We start from the raw sequence: 20,445 nt of genomic DNA on the forward strand, positions 1-20,445 counted from the left end.
AAAGAACGAGGAGGGAAGACTGGAGCTGGAATATATATAATATCTTATTTATTGCATACTGAGATGCTGCTAAACATGATGCATATTTGTTTGTCAAACAATTTTTTTATCTTTGATGACGTGATCTACTGCCATTCCCAGGGGCCGGCGATGGGAACCTGCTTCTCCCCCAGCTTTGCTGGTTTGTACCTAGGCTGGTGGGAGGAGCAGGTGGCGAATAACATCTAAGCCTTTAATCACCATGTTGTCCTCTGGACAAGGTATACTGATGACATATTTTGTGTTTGTGAAGGGGGTGAGATCGAAGCTATCAGCTTTGTTGAATACCTGAATAACAATGATCTAAAGCTGAAATTTACTTGCAGTATGGATAGGAATATTGAATTCTTGGATGTGAAAGTAACAGTAAGTGGAAGTCGGTTGGAAAGTAGACTGTTTCGAAAGATGCTGAGAGTTGCCATCTGACTAACCTCATAAACAGTATACCATATGGGGAGTTATTAAGGGCACAACGCAATTGTAGCTCTAACCTAGCATTCTAGGAAGAAGTGATTAACATGAAGGCCAGGTTTGCAGAGAGAGGCTACTCTCAGAAAGTGATCAAGAAAGCAGTTGATAAATTGAAAATGTTCAAAAGGGATGAACTGCTGAAACTCAAGGATGAGGTCAGTGATGTTGGTGAGTCAATACGATTCACAACAGCATATAGCAATCAAGCGGGGAAGTGAGAAAACGTCTTAAGAAATTCTGGGATGTATTGGGCACGGATGAAACTTTAGCAAACTGTGTAGATGAAAATCCCAGGATCATATTTCGTAGATGTACTGTGTTAAAAGATATGTTGTGTAAAAGGAAGTTATCCACAGATACAAATTCCCAAATTAAAATACAAGGTTTCTACACTTGCAAATCATGTAAGGCGTGCTGAAACAGTACTAACTGTAAGCAGAAAAAGTTATCGAAATCCAAGAAACCATTTACAATTTCAAAACACCTAACAAGTAAATCAGATTTCTGTATATATGCCCTAATCTGCCCATGCCCTCCGATATACATTGGCAGTAACATACATCAGGTGAAAAGGCGTATCTTGGAACATATGCGGCCAATTACTAACAAGGATAGGCAATACCCCATCGCTCGACAGTTCAAAGATTGTCTTAACAAGAATGCTAGTTTATTGAGATACAGTGCCTTAGACAGAATTCCTGTGTCTGAGAGAGAGGGAAACAGTATTCGTGAACCACGACGTCTATAGTCTAGAATGATTATAAAGAATGAAACCATGTACCCTGAGGGAATAATTGAAGATGAAAAGTTATCTGTACATTTATGTTAAAAGTTGAAAATCCTCCATCAGTACTGAGCTGTTAGTGTTGCCTATGATCTGGGCGAGGGTTTTCTACAATTGGTGGAGCTACTGTATCGGAGACCCGTGGTGCGTGTCCGTACGGGCAGACTTATATCCGACCCGATTAGAGTACGCAGGGGTACTAGACAAGGGTGTCCCCTCTCCCCTCTTATATTCGCCCTTATGATGGATGGAACAGCTAGCGGCTCGACTGCGCGCCTCAGGCGAAAACTGGGGTATACGACTAGCGGACGGGATGCATTCGGTGTCACTATATGCAGACGATCTGCTGCTTTATATCAATGATTTGACCTGCTTCCCACCAGAGCTTACTAACATTTTTCGCGAATTTGGCGTCATGTCAGGACTTCAAGTCAATTGGGCGAAATCAGGAGTCTATCCCTTTAATGTTGCCACACAAGAGCATGATATCGCTGTTTTGAGAGAGCGGCTGGTGTGGTATTCTACCACGTTCCGATATCTGGGGTTGTTCATATATCGTGACCCTGTTGATGTGTTGGAGGGGAATCTAGTGCGGGCGATCTCTTCGCTCGCTGCTCAGGTGACGTTCTGGAACTCTCTCCCACTAAATGTTCCGGCTCGTATCACCCTGACGAAAATGGTGGTGTTGCACAAATTATTGTATTTTTATACCAATATGCCAGTTTATGTCCCTGCTCGTATATTTCGTGAACTGGAGTCTCTAATTAAGCGGTTGATCTGGAGCGCGGGTCGACCCAGAGTTGCACTGCATACCCTGTATGCGTCGGTGGAAACTGGCGGACTGGCTCTACCAAATCAAGAATTATATTACTTAGCTGCCCAATTGCAGTGGGTAGCCTACTGGCTGAGTGGGAAAACTTTAAATGATACTGTCACAGACGCGACGGTTTTGTCAGCTGCTCAGGTGCATGAGCTTTTTCATCCGCTATCCAAATCCTGTTGCCCTACACAGTTACACCTGGTGGTGGCGCGGAAGTGCTATATGCGCAGCCTAAAGCTTACAAGCTGCACCAACCATATACCCCTAATCTGCCATTATTGGGAACGCCCTGGGATGCAGGAGCGTTCATGGAAGCGGCGTTGGGCAGCTGGCTGCAGGCTGGCATAGAAACACTGAGCGACCTATTCGAAGACGGTGCATTAATCCCGTTCGAGACACTGGTTACTGATACGGGAATTCCGGCAGGCCAATTCCTCACACATGCAGCGCTCATACGTGTACTTACAGGAGCCTGGGGTGACCTCGCGGTGGAACTACCGCCTCATCTACTGATACAATATCTACACGTGATTGGGAATGGAGCCCATTTGGTGCACTGGCTAGCACAGGCCTTACAAACGCATGCACATTTTTCAAATGGACTAGGAACCGGGGCGGGACTGGACCGACAAAGAGTGGGATAGGGCACTAGCTGGAACGCTCGAAATCCCGCGCAACTCACGATTCAAAATTATCCAATATTATATTATACATCGGGCATACCTATCCCCAGACAAGATAAACCGCTATTTTAGGCTGGCGACTACGTCCTGTCCTAGGTGTGGATTATTAGATGCGGACTTCTTACACATGTTTTGGGCATGCCCTTTCCTACACAACTATTGGACAGCGGTCTCGACCACACTGGCGTCAGGGACGGGTGGTGGATTGCCACACACATGGGAGGCTTGTCTTTTGGGCCTTTATAGGTGGACAAAGTTGACGAAAGGTTCTGGGACCTTGGACTCATAACCGCAAAACGGCTTATTACCAAGCGCTGGAAAAATGGTGAACCTCCACAGGCTATATACTGGGGCCATTCATTTGATAATTGGGCGAGAGCAGAGAGCGTGGCGTTGCACAGGGAGGAGACTGCAGGTCTTCGTAAATACCCTATAGCCCAGACCTGGGATGACTTCCTGGCTGCTTTCCACCGGGTGTGCCTGCAGAGAGGCATTATTTAGACATGCTTCCCCTTCCTTCCCCAGTCCTGGGATGACACTGAGACAGGGGGACTACTTTGATGGCGCTCCCAAGCTTGCGCCCTTTAAAGGAAGCAGTTATCTGTTTGGACACATGGTCACATCCGCGCAATCCTGACTGTTGCCGCGCAGACAGCGTCTCCCCCTTCCCCCCCTCCTCCACCCAGCCCCCCCTCGGCGGCCACCGGTGCATTAGCCAATTCACACTACGGACGGAAGTACGCACACCCTACACACACACACATTTGATTTTTGATCTGTTCTGATTTGTATATTGTTCGTTCCTGATTTCTTGAGTATAGGTTTTGGTTTATTATCCTCAGAATGGGATATTGAATGTTGCCTCAGTTATGGCTCCGTCTGGGCTTCACCCAAAGTCCACTAGCGAGGTTTACACAGTGCTGATACACTGAGGTTCCCAGTAGTGAGTGTGCACTATTTGGATGCTGAACAGATGACGCAATAACATGAACAGGGGCATTATGACGGGGTAGCCATGCCTTGGCACATGGGAACGCGCCTAATGTCCAAATTACACATGCTCTGGCGCATCCTCTGCCAGGAATAATACCTGTTGACAGAACTGGGCCAGCACTGCCTTACCTGAGGCATGCCTGCTGGCTAGTATAAGCCTTGCCTAGGGCCTGCACTGTATGGTTTCGGTGAAAGATGTCTAATTTTATTTTCTTACCATGCAGGGAGAATATGGTACTGGCGTCCATTGTGTTATACTGTTGTTGTTTATAGTAATCCTTGTGTAAATTATTGGATGCCTTTGTCATATTTCATTTCCCTTTGCTCGGGCATGAGAAAAGTGTTTAACGAATGATAAATGTACTAGCCTGATTGCTGTGGTATTTTATCCTATGTGTTGCATTCATGTAACTTAATATCAAAAACGCATTAATAAAAATATTCAAACAAAAAAAAAATCAGTACTGAGCTGTTTTTATGAAATCCCGGATGTATGCCTCTAAGGTAGAATGTTTTTTTTTAGATGTAATTAGATCTTCATTGATCAGTGCACTGTTGTTTTTTTATTTTTACAGGAGACAATGAGTTAATACCTTGTTATGAAGGAATGCAAAAGAACGACAATAAAGAGTGTCAAATGTGAAAAACAAGTTATGTGTTTTAATTGGGGAAGTTTGCCCACTGGGGCAGAATTGGATATTAAGAGACTAACGGATGCTCATACATTGGGAATATTGAGTTAGTGTGAATTACCATGGCCCACTGGGGCAAAATTGGAGTATTCATTTGATTATATTTGCGTGTAAGAGACATTAATAATCCCGATATTTTGGGGTACACCTACAAGGATGTATTCTCAATGTAAATAATTTGGAGAATGGTATTTATCAAGATATATTTCCACGTGATTAATTTGTTGTTCATTTATTCTACTTCAACACTATTTTGTCACTTATGAATTTACCACTCTAAAATGGATGCCATTTTTGCCTCACATTTAAGGTAACGATGTAGTCCTTTGTTATTGTTTACACTTTTTGCACTATATGTTAAGGGTAAAAACAACTGTCAAACCGATCCGTGAGAAAGGAACGGCTGTTCCAAAATGCGTCAGGCATTGTTTTCCATGAATTGATTGAATAAACCACGTTGAAAACTGATTTTGGGCTTGCACATTCTTTTACTCACTTTGGAAGGATTGGTGTTTGTTAATTTGGAGGTTTGCGACCTCGCCGGTAGGCCATCGCCGTTCAAGGGCAGAGTTATATGTGAACTCTGTTGGATATATATATATAGTTCCCACGAACTACTAGCAGTGAGCAGTTATTCAACGAGGGGGTGTGGTGCTCTTCATCCAATGGAACAGTGGCAGGGTGAATTTAAACGGGTGAAGATATCTCCAGAGACATTGATGGCATCTGAGGAAGGCTGAACTGCGGCCGAAAATCATTATGCCTAAACATCAAATAAAGCGTTTCCACCAGATTCCCCGCTGTGGCCTCTGCTTCTTCGCTTGTTGGATGAGGTGGTGTGATATATATATATATATATATATATACACATTTCCAACACTGATTCGAAATTCTACCAAACCGCTTTTTCGAGTGCACACAACAAAGCCATCCTTGGGGTCGAAGTACTTTTAAAGTATTTATTTTAAGCGCTTCCTGCAGCCAGTTTAACAAATGCGTTTCAGCGTTTCTGCCTTCGTCAGTGTCAATCTGAAACTTTACTCATTTAGGTTTAAATAAAAACAATTGCTGAATTAATCAACATAGAAAGGTTTGTGCACTATTTACAAGTGAAAACATGGAATGGAAAATGGACTTCAACTTTTCAAAAGCGGCGGCCATTTCTAAATGGATACAAATAGTTATAATTTGTAATGCAATTTCATTATGTGCAAATTGAAACAATACTGTTAGAAGCACGTGGCCTGGGCGGGTGATAATGAACAATGGATGGAGAACATTGCCCTATGGGCCCGTTACATTGATGATTTATTCATCGTGCGGCGTGGTACGAGGAGTGAAGCTGAAAGATACATAGAACTGCTTAATGTAAATGATTTCAATCTGAAGTTTACAGGCTGCATAAGTGCAAAGGAAGTAGTGTATCTGGATTTAAGGGTATACACAGAAAATGAGAGAATCGAAACATCTTTGCACCGCAAGATCACCGCAGGAAACACAATCCTGCATGCTGATAGCAGTCATCCCAAAAGAGTAGTCAATAACATTCCAGTAGGAGAATTCCTGAGAATGAAACAAAACTGCTCCACACCCTCAGAATGTTGTAAGGCCATAGCCCAGTCCAAGGAGAGGATCAGAAAAAGGGGATATTGTCGAGGGTTTCTAGAAAACGCAGAACAAAGATGTAACGAAACTGAAAGAGAGAGCTTACTGAAAGATAAAATCAAAACCGAAGAAAGCAATGTGAGGTTAATCAGTAACTACACAGACAAATCCCCAGAGGTCTTCCGGATTCTAAGAAGAAACTGGAAAGTATTAAAGTCTGATAATGTAGTGGGAAAGAAATTACCAACTAATCCCATGATCACCTATAGAAGAGGAAATTCCCTGAAAGATCAACTAGTTGACAGCCATTGTAATCCCAAGAGTAGAAAGACAAAACTGGTAACAGGATTTTTTCCTTGTATGAAGTGCAAGGCATGCAAACACAGTAGCAAAATCAAGACCTACGCAGTACCTGGGATGCAGAAGAGAAACTCTATAACGAAGTTGCTTAACTACAATTCAGAGTATACAGTTTACTGCCTAACATGTCCGTATGGGAAACAGTACGCGGGGGGTACCATCAAGCCTGCCAAATTGAGAGTCTTAGAACACCAAAGGGCTATCACAAATAAGGACAAAGCCTATCCGGTGGCTCGCCACTTCGAGAACGAGCATGGCAGTAACTGTAGTCTCCTCACCTTCTTCTGCTTGGACAAACTGGTAAAATCAGAAAGAGGAGGTGACAATATAAAAAAACTTCGGACGTTAGAGTCCAAATATATCATCAAACTACAAACAAAGGCCCCGCTAGGTCTGAATAATGAGGAAGAAATGTGGGTCCATGTAGGTCGCTGAATATGAATGCCAATGGGTTTGTCTGAATTAATTTGTTTTAAAGCTTGGAACATTGCCAGTAATCCCAGCAATTGCGTAACATGTGATGTTTGAATTTTGTTTCTGCGCATTATGCTGTTCTCCTGGCCCATTCAGGGCTCAATAATTTGAATAGTTGAAAATCGACATGCGAGCGACAATTGTATAGTGATTATAAACTACATTAGCAGCGTGTCTAAGTCGATAGAGATGTTATCTACGACAGATAAGATGGTTTGGAAAATTGCTTCCAACAGTATTGTTTCAATTTGCACATAATGAAATTGCATTACAAATTATAACTATTTGTATCCATTTAGAAATGGCCGCCGATTTTGAAAAGTTGAAGTCCATTTACCATTTTATGTTTTCACTTGTAAATAGTGCACACATCTTTCTATGTTAATGAATTCAGCAATTGTTTTTTATTTAAACCTAAATGAGTAAAGTTTCAGATTGACACTGATGAAGGCGGAAGCGCTGAAACGCGTTTGTCAAACTGGCTGCAGGAAGCGCTTAAAATAAATACTTTAAAACTACTTCGACCCCAAGGATGGCTTTGTTGTGTGCACTCCAAAAAGCGGTTTGGTAGAATTTCGAACCAGTGTTGGGAGTGTAATAGCGTGTTTTACCACACGCCGAGAAAGCACCTGTAACGAGTGGAGCATCGACGGGTGAAAAACGTGTTGTGGAATATATATACACACATATATATATATATATATATATATACACACACACAAACATTTAGGGATGGTAAGGGTATTATTAGATTAAGGTCTGGGTAAGGGTGTTGGGTGGTAAGGGTATTGGGTTGTATGCGTATTTTAGGGTTCAGGGGTGGGAGTGGGTATTTGATTGCAAGGGTATTTTTAGGATTTAGGGGTAGGTAAGGGTATATATGGTAAAGGTATTTTAGGGTGTGGGGTGGATAGGAGCATAGGGTATTAAGGGTCATAAATAAAAAGGGCTTTTGGTGGGCTCCACTCAATAAAAATACAATTAATTTGTTTTTATTTTTTCAATTGGGACCCCCAAAAATATATATTTTTTAAAACATACATATATATATATATATATATATATATATTATATATGCTTCTTCGGTGCGGCTACAGGCATGCTTCCTGAACATCTGGAGTGCCGCTCAACAGGCACCTCCGCAATCGCGCCAATCACATCCAACTGCCGGTTCCATGTATGAACTCGAACATGGCACTTCAGGCTGCTTTATAAGTTGCAAATTTATTTCATGGCAAGAAATAAATTTGCAACTTATAAAGCAGCCTGGAGTGTCATATCTGTTTTCATTAGTGGAATGATATATATATATATATATATATATTCCGCTTCTGTTCCAAATATGCGGGTGGATTGCAGCACTCTTATCTGGTTTCGTAGTGGCGCGTCCCCACCAGCAGGGCCACACCAGTAAATATTTCTCACAATTGTCGCCAAATGGCAGCAAAGATAAGACGCACTCCAGAAGTAAATTTATTCTGCTTCATTTATTGCTAAAAACATATAGAATGTACCGCCCAATGCATTTGGTCCCCCTCAACATGAATCACAGGATAAGGGTGTTTAGTGCTTCACCACTGTTTATCTTCCCCATTACAAAATCGTCACTGCCACGCTTTTCCCCTTGCTGTTGAGAAAAGAAGTTCTTTTGTATGGCCGTGGAGAATTCTTATAAAGTGTTCATCATGCTCTGTCCAAAACTACAACAAAAAGAAGGTGATGAATTTATTAAAGTGCTAGCGCAAACCTATATAACACCATCATTAAGAGAGTTTTTTTTTAAATTATCTTGTCGATATGCCACATACAATTATTTTGCTTATATCAATGAGACTTCGACCTGGCATACTTCTTGGTTTTTAGAAGCACACTTTACAAAATGTTGGCACTGGAATACTGGGGGCAATATTTGCATATGGGATACCCTCTGCAAAATGCTACTACTGGCACTCTGTAGGCAAATGTTGGCATGGGACACCCATACAAAAAAATGCCAGTGCTGGTCTCCTGGAAGACATTCTTGGTATAGCTGGCACCTGTCGCAAATTGCTTGTGATGGCACATTGGAGCAAATTCTTGGAATATAGGAGGATAACTGTATCATGGTCATGGGGACATCCATGACAAAATGTGGTCCTTGACATATTAGACATAATCTTTGACATAAGGTACCTCCATAGTGCAAGAGAAGCAGTACTAGGAAAATTCTGGCAATGGCATATTATATGTAATGTTTGGGCAAAGGGGGTCACCATGGCAAAATGCTGGTCCTAACAATGGAGGTCATTTTGGACATAAGGGGGCACCAATAGAACATTTTAAAAACATAATTGGGTGAACTCATGGGGACTGTCAGATTTTGGTAGCTTGGCACACCATGAATGTACTATGGCTTTTCAGCAAATTTATGTGAAAATTGTGCATTAAAATGCACTTTTGTTAAAAAAATCTTCAGTGAAGAGAAACTTCCACCAGTTGTTAACCCCTAGAAGAATATACAATATTAATTATGCACTTATGTAACTTCAGCAATGTTAATTATTGTGATGTCATCAGGATTAAGGTTATGTGACATCACTTCTTGGGAAGATGCAGGGGGAAAGGTCTTATGAAGTCACTTCCTATAACATCATTAAGGTCAAAGGATACAGAATGTAATTTCCGCCACCGAGGGATTTGGGTGAATCGAAGTCTATGGGTACACCCTATTTTGTTTTGTACTATAAAGTAATCAGTCTACAGGATTCAAGCTGCACCTCACTGATGAATCCTGTGGCGCAATGACCAAGAAAAACAGAATGTGGCCCGAGAGTGGCTTTTTCAAGCATTCCACCCATCCATTCTTTTTGTTTTAGTAATTAGTACACAAGGGGGCACTGAATAATATGATTTTTCTCTCAGTGGTGTGCTCTTGTGTACCTTTTAGATTGCAAAGGCCTGTGCATGGTCTTTGTAGGTAAAACTGTGCAATAAGAGGAAATGTCGTTAAATAGGCTTTCTCAGTTGTACAGTAGTTTTCATCTATAAAAGGACTGTAAGATTGAAGCTGTGAGGCAGAAAGTAATATTTTCTGTGGTTAGTCTGTACTAAGGCAACAGTAATATGAAGTTTCACATTTTCATTATAGTAATACATTTATGAACGTATGATTATTGAGAGACACACTCCAAATAAACTGTTGACATTAACAAACATGTGTACCTTGATTTCAAATAAACACATGTATTGTTTTCATTGGTTGTCCAACACGTACGTTAAACATTACTTTTGAAAGGCTCACTGTCATTAGCCATAAATAGGTCTTCTATATTTTGTGACTTGTACATCAATCTTCTCTGGATGTTGGACAGATTATGCAGTAGAGGCTGCCATAAATTGTGGGTAGAAGAATCACTGCGTGATGGAGTATGAAAAGTGGTCAGTATTATTGCACATGGAGTAGTATTTACTGCTACATAAAATGATGTTTCTTGGGGCCACACTGTGAAGTATTGGAATATTTCATGTGTACTCTCTCAGAATTACCTCTTAAACCTATAGGTTCTTACCCATTTTCTTAAGGAAAATGTAGAGACAAATGCATCACTTTGCCCACTTTGCCCTCTGTCTCTCAAATTATTTGTGGAAGTCGAGAGGACGGAGTAGAAATCAAATTGCCCAGAATGTACCGAAGGAAAACTGGGCTTCACTCAGAAGGAACTTGAAACAATGGATGCAAAGGTGGTCCATCATAATGCATAGACTAATCCTGCTATTTGATGGTTATGGATTAATTTAGCGGTAATGTATTCTCTCTCCCGATAGTGTTTGTATACTCTCTTTCCGATTAATAAATATATTTGCCTTACAAAAGTTTAACTTCCTGATTGAAGTCCTGAAAAATGGCAAACATGAAGGGAAAAGTTTAAACCTAAGCACTAGTATGTACATTGTTTAGTTTCCTGTGCCATGATTGTAAGTAAAGTGTATTGCAAATGATAGGTAACTTACCACTGTGACTCCATCTAAAGCTTTCAGAGCCGGAAGATGGAAGATTACAAACAATCTATAGTGATCTTGTATTTTTGATATGAGATTTCCATGCAGATCCAGAATTACAAGATTATTTAAATTCTAGGATATAAAACACATGAATTAAACGGTTTGAAGTAGTCTTGTCAGCAGGATAACTCACTAACTTAAAAAAGATATTAAACAAATTATAAAGTACAATAACATAGAAGCAAGGTCTATTAGTATCAGTGAGGTATTTTAAAAAGGTTTGCAATGTTGTCAATAATTCACATTATCATGATGTTATGTATACTCTTTTTGTAACACATTTATAAGATTAAATATGCAACCTAATGGAGACAAATAGAACCAAAACTAGTTTAAGCATTACATGGTCAAATCACATATCTAGCTGCAAATCCATTAAAGACTTTGATTCCAACTCTGGAGTTGGTAGGAATCTAGCATTAAATCAAATAATGTTTCACAAAAATAAAACTAATTCCCAGATTGGCCTTGTTTTTGACTTTCCAGCATAGCCAAATACCAAACAATGTATTGGCATTCGATAAATTACATGATTTTAGTTTTTTGCTTTTCAGAGGAGATTGTGACATGTCACTGGACAGAAGCTTTCATTCAGGCTCCCATGATGGAGAGAAACGGGGCAGCTGAGGAAGTAAGCTACTCTCTTTTATGTCAAAAGCAAACATTAATATTTGCACAGACAGAAATTGGTGAAAAGACGGCCCTAAAGACCTGATGAAGCAAAGACAAAATGAGCAGCATTATGTGCATGTCCAGATAGACCGAGAGGAGGCACTGTGATACCCCAAGATGTAGCGATGAATACAGGCCCTTCATTGCCACCACCTGATTTAGTTTGAGCAAATAACTGTATATAGCTCCCTGCATATACATGGGTGCATCTCCTGACTATAATAATGTCTGATGGACCCATATAGCACTGATCCTGAGGATGAAAATGTCATACTTCAATTTCAAACAGCATGTCCTCAGAAAACTAATGCTCACAAATTTTCAGGACTGGAAGAAGGAACTGGAAAGAATATACCCTGCTGCTCACATGGATTGCTTTTTGACGGAAAGATTCATGGGCAGTCAGTCATGTGGCAGTATTTAATGCTTTTCCATTCACTTCTATATCAGTATCTGTAGGCACTTGAAGAGGAACCAGAAAAGCAAATGTATATGGGAGAAATGGAAAGCTGTCCTACTAAAGCTAGACACACTTAATTGTCTTACAGACTTTCTCTTGTTTTCTATTTTTGTAAAAATATGTTGGACTTGGTATTTTTTATGTGTAACGCCTATTACGTGCGATAACAAAAAGGCTTCACAGGTTACCATGTGATACATGACTGACAATAGGTTGCTTTAGTTTCTCTACGTCAGATATAGTTTAAATATAGGTGTTCCACCATGAGACAATGCATGACCAGCTTAGCCTCCAAACATTAAGCTGATTTAGCAGTTCTTTAATGGAAGCAGGCGAAAGGAGCATTACATATATCCCATGCACCAGCTCAGGGCAGTGAAGGGAGATACAGAGATTAAAACAGTTTCTTAAGTTGTCAAAAGTAAGTCATAGAGAAGAACAGAGGAGTCATATTAGAACTAGTACACTTCTGTTGCTGTAGGTAAGATAATTGCTTGAGATTAAGCCTTTGGGGGCACCAAAGCACAACATTAAGAGACATTCTGCCACTTAACCTTAGTATTTGATAGCAGCACATCAACCCAAGGAATCAATTCTCTTATCTAAATATCATCACCACAAATGTTTAAGTAAAACCCAAACTACAGATATTCAAAATTCTCTGATGTGAAGGCCCCCACGGTCAGCACCTCATTGTATTTTCAAATTTGCTGTACTCACATGGGTCACCCTGCGCCTGGTCGCTAACTGCATTCGTCATGTGCTGCAGTATTGTCAGGCTGCTTCCATCTGGCAAGGCAACTGTTTGCAAAAGAAAGCACTGTGTTCTCAACACTTCAGGGGTCAAATGTTGTCCTGCTGTGTTACCCATCCAGAAAAGCCATCTTGGACAGAGTGTGTCTATAAAGGGGGGCCCTACCCATTCCCAACTGCCAAGGGAAGCCCGCACATTCCAAAGAAGGGAAGCCCCTGCCCGTTCTCAAAATTAGGCAGCACCCATCTTGGGTGGGCCAGTCTATAAAGGGAGGTTTCACCCATTCCTACCTATGAGTTATTGATACTCCCAGCCAGCAGTAGGATCTCTGTTTTGTTGCTCTAACATTTTCGCGATATTCATTTTCAACAAAGTGAGTTTTCAGAGAAGAGACCATGCAAAGCTTTGTTTCACACGCTCTAGGAAAGCGTTAAGTTAATCTTTTAGTTTATTATGTGGCCAACTTAATCTCATCTGGAGGGCTAGGCAAAACCATAATGTGACAGGCCTCCACAGTTTGAAGGGGTCTCTTTTGGGATATTATCAGGATTTTGGACCCAAGTAACTCTTGTGAGAAATTGGTGACAGAGACAATATTGCACCATCTGAAGTTAAAACTTTATTTGGGAAATCTCTGGAATTTTAACATGAACAAAACCTGTCAGCAATTGGGGATTATGGTATCATGCAATCTTCAGAAGTTGACACAGGATACACAATAACTGTATTACCAGTTTTGCTCCAGTGCAGGAACTGATTCATCCAGAGTTGTAGTTTCAGCTTCACATCCTATTTGATTGGACTTTCCAGAGATAAATACAGTGGCTTGCTACAGAGTTCCTTCAGGTGGAACAGACATTTGTTTCTAGTATTGAAAATTCTTGAATTGTATATTTGAACATTTGAACATTGATGCACTAGTTCTGTCATTCCTTAAAAAAGTCCCTTGTTCCTATCCCACCTCATTTCCCTCACCCTTGCTCCACTAACAACCACATTCCATTGCATTGGTAGGCCTAGAAAACTCTGAATCTGAGGTAGGAGAACCTATAAGCCCTTATACCAAGCACTATTTGCATTATATCTACCAAGTCATGGTCTAACTGTGTTTTAAAGTTTGCAGGTTCTACTCCCTGGAGTTCCATTCTAACCTCCTCCACTTCATACTGTTTGATTTGCCACTGTTCTCATTTGTGGCTACTGCATCGAGGTAGGGGTAGATTTGGCTACAAAAGACGCTTTCATCACTGCACCAGTCCTGGGACACCCACAATGCCAGTTACCATTTATTGTGGAGGCTGGTGCCATAAATGCGTGGGTTTGGGGACATTTTGTCTCAGTCGGATCCTGTTACTATAGAATTACATCCTGCATCCTTCCACTAGAGAAAAAGATCTCCTTACAAGAAAAATTATGCTGTTTGCGATAAATATTTTTCTTGCAATCCTAGACACTTTTAAGATGTGGAGACAATACTTAATGGGAGCCCCTCATACAACCGCAGCATACTTAGAGCAGTGTAATTTGCAATATTTAAATCTGCCAAAACGCAGACATCTTGACAACTACGATAGTCACTATTTTTTCCTGGGTTCCCTTTTACAATCACTTATTGGCCAGATACATGTAATTGCAAAGCTGTTTACTTGTCCACATTACAAACCAATCCAAAATGTGAGGAGCAACCATTACCTATCATAGGGACTGACATTTTACAGTAAAAATGTGCAAAGATTACTTTCTGTCAGCATTGACCCTACAGTTACCCAAACAGGAATTGAATGATTGGGCAGCACAAAAAGACACTAGGAAGATTGGGGAATGTATTCCTTATGAAGGATAAGCTAATTTATGTCCCTAAAAAGAGTCTACAAGAACAAATCCTCACCTGGCACTACAATAGTTCCCAATCAGCTCGCACTGTGGTCACTGAGAGTTTATATTTAATCAAACAAAGTTTTTGGTAGGAATTCTTAATGACTGATGTCACAGAACAAATATTGCCATGTATCATCTGTATACAGGGACAGTAAGAACATCATAAACCCTATGGTTTATTACACTGTTAACAAGCACCACAGGCTCCCTAGGAAAACATTTCCATGGATTTTGTCGTGGAGTTACAATCTAAACAAGGTTAAAGAACTCTTTCGTTTATAGTGGACTATTTAACTAAGATAACACATTTTGTTACTTTAAAGGGAATTCCCTCTGCGACCCATATTGCAACCCTTGAGCCCATTGTACAACTTCATGGACTTCCTCTTAGTATTGTGTCTGGCTGTGTCTCTTAGTTTACTTTCTTCTTTTAGAAGGCCTTTTGCAAGCTTTTAGGAATCCCAGTGAAATTATCCACCAATTGGCATACCCAAACGGATGGCCAATCTGAATGAACTATTCAATCCTTAGAACAATACATATGTTGTCACACCCTCAAATTTGGGGGAACCTGGTTGGATAGTGAAACCCTAATTGAGTTTGTGTACAATGCCAGGTATTCCTCCATAGGATTTTCTCCATGTTATGAGTAACTGGCAACCATCATCAGAGTTGCCCCAAAAGTTGGTCTACTGAGCCTTCTTGCCCTGCGGCCCATGAAAGATAGAAATTAATTAATAACAACTTGGCCCAAGCTCAAGCCAACCTGCAACAAGCACAACTTGTGAACATGAAAAATGCGGATAAACATTGATAGGATGCTTCTGCTTTTGGCCAAGGAGATTTGGCTTGGTTGTCCCCATAGCACCTTGCCTTTACAGGAATTTGAGAGTTCAGTGCTTGTTTATTGGCCCTTTCCCTAGACTGAAGCTAATTGGACTGTCGCATTTCGGTTTTCATTGCCACTACCATATGGGTTCAACCCGTTTTTCATGTCTCGTTGCTCAAAAAGGCTCATCTCAGTTTATCCCATGTACCCTTCACTACAGCTATGACACCCTCGGGAAAAGTACTCCAAACGTTTCTAAACTGTTGGATTCTCATTTATGGAATAGACAAGAGTGATATTTGGCTGCTTGAACTAGTGCAGGCCCTACACAATGATCACGGGAACCGGGCCACACTGTTGATGAACCACATTTGGAACGTTTACTCCATGCCTCTTTCCCTCACAAATCTTTAAGTGGGGGAGACTACACTTCGGTCCTCTTAATTCTGAGATCAAATGATGTCCTGCTATGTTACCCTATCCAGAAAAGCTATCTTGGGCAGGACCTGTAAAGAAAGGGAAGCCCCACCTGTTCCCAACTGCCAAACGGCGCCCCCTGTTTTCAAAAGGTGGCAACAGCCATCTTGGGCAGGACCCGTCTATAGAGGGAGGCCACACACATACCTAACTGCTAGTTATTGAGACTCCCAGCCAGCAGTAGGATTTCAGCTCTGATGTTCCAGAGTTTTCCAGATTTTCACGTCTTCTTCTACATAGTGAGTTTTCAAAGAAGAGACTATACAAAGCTTTATTTCACACACTCTAGGAAAGAGGTAAATTCATCCTTTAGTTTGTTATATGGGCAATTAAATGGAGGGCTGGCCATGCCCTATAATGGGACAGTCTTGAGCAGTTCGAAGATAACTCATTTCTGGAATATCATTAATATTTTGGACCCAAGTAACTCTTGTCAGAAACTAGTGTTAGAGACAATATTACACTGTCTGAAGTTAAAACCTTATTTGGGATATTCTCTGAAAATTTGAATCTGAACAACTCTTGTCAGTAATTGGTGGCTATGCTATGCTATTTTCAGAATTTGGCCCAGAATAAGCAATAACTGAATTACCAGCTTTGCTCCAGTGAAGGAACTGGATAATACTGAGATGTAGTTGCAGCTTCATGTTGACATCTTGTTTGATAGGAGCTTCCAGACATAAGAACAGCGTCTTGCTATAGAGTGCTCTCAGGTGGAACAAATGTTTGTTTATAGTACTGAAAATTCTTTAATTGTATTTTTTTTTTATTTTAAACCAAGAAGATAGACATACATGCACAGGAAAATTATATATTTATGTTTGATGCTGCTATACAAGCTGTATCCCAAACCTACCTCATGTAACTGTGAAACGCTTTGCTACACAAGCTGTATCTCAAACCTACCTCAGGTAACTGTGAAGCGCTCTGATACCCAAGGGTCACGTCCGCGCTATATAAAACTCTATAAATAAATAAAATAAATAAATATAAACATTAATGCACTAACTCTGTCCTTCCTTTACAGGGTCTCAGCTTAGTCCTTTCTTCCTATCCAGCGTCATTTCCCTCAACCTTGCTCCACTAACAACTGCATTCAATCTCATCCGTATGCCTAGAAATCTCAGGATCTGAGGTAGGAGAATTAGTATACCCTTATGCCAAGTACTGTTTGCATCTCATCTGCAAAGTCATGGTCTAAATGTATGATCCCGTTTGCAGGTTCTACTTCCTGAAGCTCCTTTGCTAAACACCACCACCTTCATTTAGCTGTGGTTTGCCATTATTTTCGCTCGTGGCTACTGCATCATGGTACAGGTGGCGTTGGCTACCATTCTGCTCCTGCGTAAGTAGCCATGTTACCTGACATATACCCAATCATAAACCATCACACAGTATTATGTATACAGAAACTGGTCAATTAAACATTATTTACTTTCAAATGGTAGATCTCCTGGTTGGAGGAAATTCTGTTATTACTGATGTAGAGTTCAATTAGCGTATATGCTTTCTGCAAACCAGAGAGTGAAGTTATGCTGTTGTTCTCCGCAGAGAGGAAGTGAAGATGAGAAAGACAATCAATAGCTTGCCGATCCAGGCCTGTAAGCTGATTGTTATTAACACTCAAACGCATCAACTTTGTCAGCTTTGAAAGACCTACAGGAAGAAAAAATAAAGGCTTGAAACGATGAACTAATATAGACAGATATATACAACACAAGCAAGACTGCATATAAAAGATTTGACAGTTAAGGAAAATAAAGTATTTTTAAGCATATGAATAGAAAACATATATAAGGTTTAGAGAGGAGTAAGTTCTAATACTGTGAATTGAATGATAATGATTCAATATTTGCATTTTACTTAACTCTGGGCACGGAACTCCACTCTGCTGGCGGAGTTTGCAGAATTTTGCATACTCAGCGTTCCGCGGAGAACGTGAAGTTCCTGTAAATCTTCCGACTTTGCAGCAGAGCGGAGTTCAGCCCCAGACCCTCCCGCCTCCCACCACCGCAATAAATATTTTCTAAATGCAATCTACAATTAATGTAAAATAAAAGCGCACTTACCTTGTCGCAGCGTCCTGGGCTGCCCTCCTCCTCCTCGCCGCAATCTCCTACGTTAGACGTAGGTCATGGTAGGACTGCGCATGCGTGCACATGTGCAGTCCTACCATGACGCACGGCAGCCCGGGACGCCGCGATAAGGTAAGTGCGGTTTTATTTTAGATAAATTGTAGATTGCATTTAGAAAATATTTATTGTGGAGGTGGGAGGCGCGAAGCTCCGTGGCGTGGAGCTCCGTGGTGCTCCACGAAGAGCAACTCCGCCTGCTACGCCCACCCTTAATTTTATTTGCAGATGTGAGAACCATATATGTCATCACCGGTGTATTTGTTCTTGCATACCATAACATTTGTAAGAATTGCTATGCTATGAACTACAGGAAAGGTATGTAAAGACCAACTTTTTATACTTTGTGTAATTATAAATAACGTGCATTTCCAAGGTAGCTGTCCTAATCCCGGCAAAATTAGACTAATGCAACACTCTTTGCAGGCATTAACAGATCCCTAACTCACTGGCTTATACAAAATTAAGCTGCTAGATTATTTTAGTGTCCCATTTTTCTAGATCATCCCCTCTTCTCGATCAACTACATTTGTTGCTTATTAAGATCCTATGTCTAGTGCACTAAAAGATCTACAATTGGCACTCCCTTTGACTACTTCAGTGACTCCAAATACCTAAAGCCCAACACATTTTTGTTCTTCAAATTTTCCGTTGCTAAACGTCCCTCAAATTTGTAGAGCCAAGATGTGAAGCCACTCATTCTCCTAGCTACCTTCCAAAGCCTGTAACATATTTCCTATTTTTCTAAGATCTTCCATTTCCCACCTTGCATTAGAAAGCATCTAAAAACTTTTCAGTTCTAATCCTGTTATAAACTGCACTCTTTCGCAGTGCAAATACACTTAAAGGTGGACAAGTGTTTCGCCAAATCCAGCTACCATAATCTAACATAACAAAGTGAATTTGAGGGCTTACAACTCAGAATAAAAAAAAATGACATTCTTTTACCCGGAGGCACTACTTAAACCGACTAACTAAACCGGGGCAGGGCTCCAACATTATAACTGCCAGTGGGTGCCTCAACTGGCTTTTTCCAGTTGGCTAGCATCATCTGACCTTTGTTGTCAGAGCTACATCTGAGTGTAACTGCAACAATGAGGAAACAAACCTGTAGTGACAAAAAGGAAGCGCCCCTCCCACCAACCCCATCTTCATTATTGCACCCAACCTCCATTGACAGGATGCTACAGAAGGTCATAGGTGTGGTGGCCCCTGAAATTGAACTAACTGAAAGGCGGCTGTCTTTAACCCCGGATCTAGACATTTCTCTGACGGGCCCGAACCCCCATGTACCTCCTTGGCCCGGGTCATTAACTATCCCAAGGCCCAGCCTACGGACCGTGTGATGACAAGCAAAGCGTCTAGCATCTACCCGCGCCAAGGGGATGCTATCCCGGGCCCTGCCAAAAAAGGGAAAGCCAAGCAAGTTTTTTAGGTCTGGGGCCAAACAGAGAAAGTGTGCAAATGGGTCACCGGACTCTGGAGATCCTCTGGAGAGCCTGGATAGGGGATCAAAAAAGAGAGCGGTGGGAAGACCCAATATACCCTTGTGAGCTTGGGCTAAAGCACACAATATAAAGATAATGATGCCAGCAAGGGACTTTGTTTAAAATAATCACTTTCCAGTTTAAGATTCTGTCTTGAAATGATCATTAAATCTTATCTGATTAATCAGAAACTGCAACAATTTGTCTGTAAATTAAATACAAAAGATAGGGTATAAGCGGCATCCAGAGTGGACAGAGTGTCCACTCTGGATGCCGCTTATCGTGAACCCTGACATCATATGCTGGAGATTACTGTTTTGAAATTTGAAGAATTACACAGATTAAGCCCAATATGTTGTGACGACTGAATAGCATGAACAGCCCTAAAATAACCTGGCAGTTTACAAACAGAACCATCAAGGACCACCCTAGAAAGTCTAATCTATGTAGGTGGAGACCTGCGTAGTCACATTTGGACTCTATTGCGAAGGGTCATAACTGTTTATTTACTTTACTGTCCTGAGGAAGGTCTAAAGGATTAATTCAACAGAAGACCGAAACGTCGAACATACAGTCCTTCTTCTGATTTATGATTAATTTTCATTGATGATTATCTTATTGTGAAGGAATAGATGTCATTTTTTTGATTGAATTAGGATTGGACGTTTTTGCAAATGAATTATAGTTTGATTGTACAATTCTTTATTTCATTTGTTTAGTGCTGTATTTCTATCAGAAATTGTTGATTTGTACCCTTTTGACTCGTAAAAAGCAATATATATATACTAAAATAT

The 20,445-nt window shown here is 40.8% G+C and overlaps 1 protein-coding gene across 1 annotated transcript in view; it reads right to left on the bottom strand.

Moving 5' to 3' along the window:
* The window catches only part of LRRC9 (leucine rich repeat containing 9), a 719,638-nt gene that overhangs the window by 215,483 nt on the left and 483,710 nt on the right, over positions 1-20,445 (bottom strand). The window contains exons 22-23 of the mRNA XM_086937964.1: positions 17,468-17,688; positions 10,912-11,034 (exon numbers count right to left, since the gene is read on the bottom strand). Coding sequence (XP_086794090.1) covers positions 10,912-11,034; positions 17,468-17,688 — 344 coding nt within the window. The remainder of the gene's footprint in view (positions 1-10,911; positions 11,035-17,467; positions 17,689-20,445) is intronic.

The sequence above is a fragment of the Lissotriton vulgaris genome, chromosome 9 (assembly GCF_964263255.1).
Source record: "Lissotriton vulgaris chromosome 9, aLisVul1.2, whole genome shotgun sequence".
In the NCBI taxonomy this organism is placed as follows: Eukaryota; Metazoa; Chordata; class Amphibia; order Caudata; family Salamandridae; genus Lissotriton; species Lissotriton vulgaris.